At 68.0% G+C, this 7,303-nt stretch overlaps 1 protein-coding gene across 2 annotated transcripts; it reads left to right on the top strand.

Moving 5' to 3' along the window:
- Positions 1 to 1,540: 1,540 nt before the first annotated feature.
- On the top strand, positions 1,541 to 7,263 carry PRKAG3 (protein kinase AMP-activated non-catalytic subunit gamma 3). 2 transcript variants are annotated; one of them, XM_026078014.1, is made up of 11 exons: positions 1,541 to 2,119; positions 2,217 to 2,298; positions 2,419 to 2,477; positions 2,743 to 2,788; positions 2,995 to 3,049; positions 3,357 to 3,483; positions 4,118 to 4,283; positions 4,532 to 4,569; positions 5,123 to 5,269; positions 5,362 to 5,455; positions 6,665 to 7,263. In XM_026078014.1, the coding sequence occupies exons 1-11, from the start codon at positions 1,739 to 1,741 to the stop codon at positions 7,156 to 7,158; spliced, it is 1,689 nt and encodes a 562-aa protein (XP_025933799.1). In that variant the 5' UTR covers positions 1,541 to 1,738; the 3' UTR covers positions 7,159 to 7,263. The 2 variants fall into 2 exon arrangements, with proteins under 2 accessions (XP_025933799.1, XP_025933800.1); XM_026078015.1 differs by having other exon boundaries at positions 5,362 to 6,728.
- Positions 7,264 to 7,303: the final 40 nt, after the last annotated feature.

Raw genomic sequence — 7,303 nt, 5'->3', positions numbered from 1 at the left:
GGGGTGAGGAAAGAGGTTCCCCACAGGCAATGGGGTCCCCCCCATCATGAGACCCATGGGGACGGGCTGAACTGAAGAGAACCCTGGGGGCAAAGGGACTGGGGCCTGGGCTGAGCTTCCCCCTGTCCCCAGCTGCTCTGGCTGCCCCCAGCACCTGGGGGAGGTGGGGGTATGATAGCCCCCATCCTGCAGGCAGGGTAGGGAGCAGCGTGGTCCAGGCCCCAGCAGCATCTGAGCATGCAGGGCTGCATCCTGGGAGGTGCTGAGTGCTGCCCGTGGAGGAAAGGGGTGTGCAAGGGGCAGGTTTTCTGCTAACGGCCCATCTGTCCATCACCCCCTGCATCGCCAGAGCCGCTGCTGTCCCCTCGGGCCACCGCCATCCCCTGCAGCCCCCAGCAGGTGCCGCGGTCCGGGGTGGCACGGCGGCTCCCCCTCCCTCTCCGGCGGTGGCGGGGGCATGGCTGGCATTGCTCACTGACACCCTATCTGCCAGGCCCCGGAGCAGCCGCCGGCCCAGAATAGCAGCGCTGCCCTGCAGTCAGCATGGAGCAACTCCCGAGCCCCGCTGCTCCCCAGGTACCGCGGGGACGGGTCGGGGGCCCGGCTCGGCAGCCCCCTCACGGGGACACGGGCACCCCTGGGTGGGGGGTTTGGGGGGCTGGCGGCCCCCTTCCCGCAGCCAGGCAGCCTTGGGGGCAAGGGGCCGGAGCACAGCCTGACCTGTGCACCTTCCCCGGCTTGCCCCAGCCCCACGGGAATGGTTGGGGTCAGGGTGGGGGGGTGTTAGCGTAGGGTCACCTCCTTTCTGCAGTTAGATTTAGCTCCCTTTTGGAGCGGACCACGGGGCTGCGTTCGTGCAGGGTTGCTTGTAAACAYTGGCTCTGCTGGCAGGTTCGTGGTCCGGGGCTGCTGTTCCTGCCGTGCGTGCCGCTTGTTGTGGTAGGGTCTCCCGGGGGCTCYGGGGGGGCACGGGGCCAGCCGGCTCGCCGTGCTGCTGTCCCCCTGCCTGGGGCTGCCTGCGTTGCTGTTGCAGGGTCTCCCCGGTGCGGGACCCGGCAGACCTGGTCCCCAGGTGGCAGGTGGGGCTGGCTGGGCACCAGCGAAGGGCAGCAGGAATCAGGGCCGGGATTTACACCTTGGGGGCCGGGGGAGGGAGAGGAAGGGTGCAGAGCYGCTGCGGGACCTGCTGCGCTCAGACAGCAAAGAGAGGACCCAGGCGTCCAGGGCCCAGTTGCGGGGGTGCCGGGCTGGTCGAGCCACGGGCTGGCCCGGGCTGGGGGCTTCGGCCCCGCGGGGGCTGTCATGGCAGGGCCCCCCTGGGGGGCCTGGGGGCTGCTCCCCATCTCTGCTCTGGTCTGACTGGCTCGGCCCTGTGGAAGGGGGAGCTGAGCCAGCGGGATGGGTGCAGGCAGCACCTGGGGGGGGAGAGAGGGGGGCTGGCTCCTGCTGACCCCCCTMTCTGTGTGACCCCTCAGGTGTCGCTGCTGAATGCCGCTGCCCGCCCAGAGGAGGAAGGTGGGTAGCAGGCAGTGGGATGAGCGGTGCTGATCCCTGTAGGATGGGAGCTGGCTCACACATGCAACGTGTGTGTCCATCCTTGGCCCACCCGTGTCCCCCGCGCAGTGAGCCCTGCCGGTGCCCCCCGTTACCCCACTGCYGAGCTCCTTCCTAGCTGCTCCCAGTGTCCCCCAGGCCCTATAGCTGGAGAACTGCTGCGCTACGTGCAATCCCTGTCCCTATGGACAGGGGCACAGGAGCGCTCTGCCGGCCCAAGCAGGGTGGTGGGTACAGCATCYCCTCCCGCAGCATCCCCTTGGTGCCCTCTGCTGAGACCTGGCAGCTCAGCTCACCACTCAGGGCTGGGGCGGGTCCAGCTGCAGGGTTTCTGGAGGCACCATGCACCAGGGAGGAGGAGGAGGAGGAGCATGAGGACAGGTGGAGGGGCACAAGGCCCGTCACCTTCACGCTGAGCACCGAGATGCTGGGGCTGGGGCCGGACCCGGACAGCGAGTTTCAGAGCCCCGACGCCGAGGTCTACATGCACTTCATGAGGAGCCACTGCTGCTACGACGCCGTCCCCACTAGCTGCAAGCTTCTTGTTTTTGACACCACCCTGGAGGTGAGGCTGCGGGGGACCGCAGGGGCCTGGGGGTCAGCGGGGATGGGGGAAGAGCAGGCTCGGGGACCCCCGACACCTCTCTCCACTCTGCCGGCAGATCAAGAAGGCCTTTGTGGCGCTGGTGGCCAACGGGGTGCGGGCAGCCCCGCTATGGGACAGCAAGATGCAGAGCTTCGTGGGTGAGTGCTGGGAGCGCAGTGTCGCCCCTTCCCCTGCCCGGCGGCTCGGAGGGCCCCAGGGCATCGCCGCAGGGCTGCGGGCTGCCCCGGTGGCAGTGCCAGCCCCACGTATCTCCGCAGGGATGCTCACCATCACCGACTTCATCAACATCCTGCACCGCTACTACCGCTCGCCCCTGGTGAGTCCGGCATCGGCCTCTGCACCCTGCAGTGTGCCAGGGGAAGGGCCCGGCGGTGCATCCACTCTGACCCTGCCTGGATGCAAGCAGGTTTGGAGACCCCTGTGCCTGGCACCCAAGGGGTCCCCGAGACCTGATCCCCATGCTCAGGGAGATGAGGTGGGATGGCCAGGGAAGGGGCAGCACCCAGGGCTTGCTCCCCCCTTGCAGAGCCCCATGGCTGCCAGCAGGGCCCCACCGTGACAGAGCCTCTCGCTGCCCTCAGGTTCAGATCTACGAGGTGGAGGAGCACAAGATTGAGACGTGGAGAGGTACAAACAGGGGTGCTGGGACTGGGGACATCACGCTTGGCATGGTGGTGGGTGCTGGGAAGTGTGAGAGGATGGGACGCAGGGGCATATGGCTGCATGGATGGGTGGCGGGGGCTGCAGGCAAGGTTTGGGGGGTGCAATCCAACGCTGCTGCTGGTGGGCACAGCCCTGTGGGTGCCCCCGCTCCCACCTCTCTCCCTTCCCAGAGGTGTATCTGCAAGGCTCCTTCAAGCCGCTGGTCCACATCTCCCCGAGCGATAGGTGAGTCTGAAGCTCCCCACCGGCRCAGGCTCAACTCTGGGGCACAGCCTGCTCACCGCCTCCCTGGGGCCTCCGTGGCCTGCAGCCCCCCGGGGGCTGTGTCGAGTCTGCCCCTTCCTGGAGCTGGCTCCAGCATGGGAGAGGTGGTGGGAAAGGAACCCAGGAGTCTGGGTGCCCCAGCTGCCCTTGGCTGCAGGGGGGGTAGGACTGGGGAGCGGTGGCCCCAAGGGGGGAGAGTGCCCCGGATTCTGGGGGGTTTCTGGGCACAGCCGTGTCCCCCTCCCCACGGTGGCCCCATTGCCTGCAGCCTCTTCGATGCCGTCTACTCCCTCATCAAGCACAAAATCCACCGGCTGCCCGTGATCGAGCCCGTCTCGGGGAACGTCCTGCACATCCTCACGCACAAGCGCATCCTCAAGTTCCTCCACATCTTCGTGAGTGCGGGGCGAACGGGGCCGGGGGTGGTGGTGGGGGTCTGTGCGTGGTGAGGTGTTATGGCACGGGGCCCACAGGCACGGGGGGGGCCCCCACCTTGGGGACCCGCACACTGCGGGGTGCACACAGCGGGGGTGTACGTGGGTGTGGGGTGTGCACGTTGTGTGTGCGGGTGTGTGCAAGTGGTGGGCTGTGTGTGTGCATGGGGATGTGTGTATGTGTAGCGTGTGTGTGTGTGTGTGCACAGTGTGCGTGCAGCTGGTGTGCATGTGCAGGGTATGTGCGTGCACACGAGGAGCGTGTCTGTGTGTGCACCCGTTGAGTGTGAGTGTGCGTGGGGCAGCGGCATGCCCGCCCACAAGGAGTTTCTGTGTGTGTGTGTGCACCTGTTGGGTGTGAGCGTGCACGGCCTGGGCACCTGAAGACGCCTGATCTGCGCACGCGGTGTGGGCAGGCGCGCAGGCAGGGGGATGTGCGTGTGCACCTACAGGGCGTGCACGCACGCACAGGGTGCGCACGCAGGCCTGGGCCTGTGCCCACAGCGGGTCGGGCGTGCGCACTGGGGTCACGGGCGCCCCGCGGGGGCTCTGCCCACCGCCCGGCTCTGCCCACCGCTGGCCTGCCCTGTTGCAGGGCTCCACCATCCCCAAGCCTCGCTTTCTGAAGAAGACGGTGCAGGAGCTGTGCGTCGGCACCTTCCGCGACATCGCCGTCGTGCTCGAGTCCGCCCCCATCTACACCGCGCTGGAGATCTTCGTGGACCGCCGCGTGTCCGCGCTGCCAGTCATCAACGATGCGGGTACCCAGGGAGGGGGCCAAGGGGCCTGGTGACCCCCTTCTCCCCCTGCCTGGGGCTCCTGCCTCATCCCCACCAGCAAACCCTTCCTCCCCGTCCCATCTCASGTGGGACCCTTGGGCTCAGGGTGGGATGCCAGCAGCACCCAGGTCCCCTGCCCCTGCTCTGCTGTCCCAAGGCTCCGGGGGGAGCACGTCACCCAGGGGACCATCCTGAGCCCCCTTGACCCTGTGCTGTGTGTCTCTTTGCAGGGCAAGTGGTCGGCCTCTACTCAAGGTTTGATGTCATTGTGAGTATCGCGTGTTTTTGCACGCACATGGCAGCACAAGCACGGGGAATGGGGGGTACGTTAGAGACAGGCGTGCGTGGGCAGCCCTTTGCGTGCATCCAGCTGGGGTGCTCACACCCTGCATGTGCACGTGCTATGCACRTCGGTCCTGTGTGCAGAGACACACACAGACCAGTGCACATCTGTCCTGTTCGCAGAGGCCCACACATGCCTGTGCGCATCTTTTCCACATGCAGACACACATGTGCTATGCACGCTTGCCTGCATGAAGACATGCACATGCCACGTACACCTCTCCTGTATGCAAAGACACACATGTACCATGCACACCTGCCCCACGGAGAGATGCACAGGCCGTGAACATCTGTCCCTTGCACAGAAACACAATGTGCCCTTGCGCATCTGTGCTGTGCGCACTCATCCTGCCGCTCCGACCACTGCTGGGCTGATGCCCTGCTCAGTGCCAGGGCAGCCTGGCTGCTGGCGCTGGCGGACCCTGTTGTGTGGTGCGGGCACAGCATGCGGGCGCTGAGTGGGGCCTCCTCTCCCGCAGCACCTGGCAGCCCAGAAGACCTACAACAACCTGGACATCAGCGTGCGGGAGGCCCTGCGGCAGCGCACCACCTGCCTGGAGGGGGTTCTGATCTGCTACCCCCATGAAACCATGGAGGAAATCATCGACCGCATCGCCAAGGAGCAGGTGAGCGGCGTGGGGCGCATCCCTCCTGCATCGCAGCACTGGCCCCATCCCACCACCCCGGCTTGGCTCTGACGCTCTGGCTGCACCTGCAGGTCCATCGCCTGGTGCTGGTGGACGAGAACCGGTACCCGCGGGGCATCGTGTCCCTCTCCGATATCCTCCAGGCCCTCGTGCTCACTCCTGCAGGTATTGATGCTCTTAACTCTTAGCCCACGACGCTCCGTCTTTCTCCATTTGCACCCTCCATTTCTCTCCACTTCAGGTAGGCACCGCTCTCGGCCGGCCGCAGCRCGCCTGCCCCCTCCCCACTGCCAGGTCACGGTCACCTCGCCGCTCGGGCCCCGCGTGCGCCTCCCTCCAAACCGGGCCTGCCTGCGCCCCTGGGGAAGTAGGAGGAGGCTGGCCAGGTGCCGGGCACCCAGATAGGGTGCTGCCCCCCAGGTCCCGGCAGAGGTGTGGGGCAGTGCTGGGGTTGGCCGTCGCTGCTGGGTGCCCAGCCCGGGACAGCAGGACCCAGCGTCGCCTGTCACCAGGGCAGAGCTGTCACAAGGAGCGTGTGGGATCCGTTCTGGGGGCTGGTCCCTGCGTGCCCTCACCTCCGTGGGGCAGGACGGGGCTGGCTGCCCGCTCCTGGCATGGCCACCCCTCCAGATCCCTGTCCAGGCAGCATGTGGGATGCAGGTCTTGCCGGTCTCTGGGCTTTGGGCTGGATGAYGGTTTTGGGGCACCCCAGTGCACCCCAAGACAAAAGCCCTCCTTTCAGCCTTGAATCAAAGCCTCCCCCAGATCTAGCCCCTCTGGTGCCATCCCTGTGGGGCTGAGGACAGTGGGGACAGACCCCTATTTGCGTGCCAGATGCGCTGTCCACCACGAGCCGTGTGCGCAGTGCAACTGGCCCGGGGGGCCGCGGCCGGCAGAGCCCCCCGCTCCCGCGGCAGCCTCCGGCACGGGGCCTGCGGGCTGCCTGTGCCGCATTCCCGAAATGGTGTGCTCCGGCAGCTGGGCTCGTGCCCAGGCCGTGCGGGCACCACGCCATGGCCTCRTGCCCACGCGGTCCCTGGCAGCACCCCCGGGCAAAAGGGGAGCGGGGAGGGGGGTGTTAACACACCACACTTGGCAATACACCCCCAGTTCCCCTTCGCTTTGCCCTTGCTCCCCCATCCCGGGCGCAAGGCCCGGGGGCGGCTCTAGCAGGAGCTGCCGTGGGGCCACGGGGAGGTGCCCTCGGGCCAGCTCCTGCTCCCACCCCCAGGGCTGGTGCCCAGGCATGGAGCCGAAGCCCTCGCGTCCCTGTGTCGCCCCCGTGGCTGCTGGGGCAGGAYGGAGCGCAGGGGCTCCGGCTCAGCCCCGGCGCCCGCCGTGGCTCACGGCCTCGTGCGCTCTCTCGCCTCGCAGGCATCGACCGACACTCGCTCCAAAGACGCCACGAAGTGCCGCCGGCTTGTCCGACTTGGGAGCCTCTTGCCCRGCCCTGGGCCAGACCCGGGGCCGCATTGGGGCCGTGGAAGGAGGCTCGGGCCCTGGAGGCTTCCTGCGGGGGGGGTCTGCCCGCGTGCCCCGGCCCCGGGACCCGCCTCAAGGCTGGGGCTGCCTCCTCCGGGCCGTGGGGAGGAAGGAAGCAGGGGAGCGGGAAAAGGAGGGCACCCGGGAGCGCCTCGCTCGAGGGTGCCAGCRGCGATGCTCGGCTGGCGCCGTGCCTCTGGGCGCCACGCTGCACCCCGACGGGGACCCACGCCTCCCCGGGGACTTGGCCACGCCGTGTCCCCCATCCCGGCCACCCTGGGCCCGTCCTGCTGCCGCACTTGAGCGCTTCGACCACATCTCCCCGCTGTCGCATCCTGCCGGCCGTGCCCGGCCCCCTGGCTTGGGCGCCGGAGGAGCCCGGGTAGCATAGGCTCAGCTGCACACGCCGGCTGGTTTATTGTAGGGGCGCGCGTGGCCAGCGGGGCTGGAGCCCCCGGGCAGAGGCCGGTGCCTGGACGGTCCTCAGAGGGGTGCTGGCACAGGGGACCCTGGACATGTTGGGGGGGGGGG

Source organism: Apteryx rowi, unplaced genomic scaffold (genome assembly GCF_003343035.1).
Source record: "Apteryx rowi isolate R43461 unplaced genomic scaffold, aptRow1 scaffold_47, whole genome shotgun sequence".
Lineage (NCBI taxonomy): Eukaryota > Metazoa > Chordata > Aves > Apterygiformes > Apterygidae > Apteryx > Apteryx rowi.
Note: the sequence above shows the minus strand (reverse complement) of the source record. Positions and strands in the feature narration are given on the sequence as shown.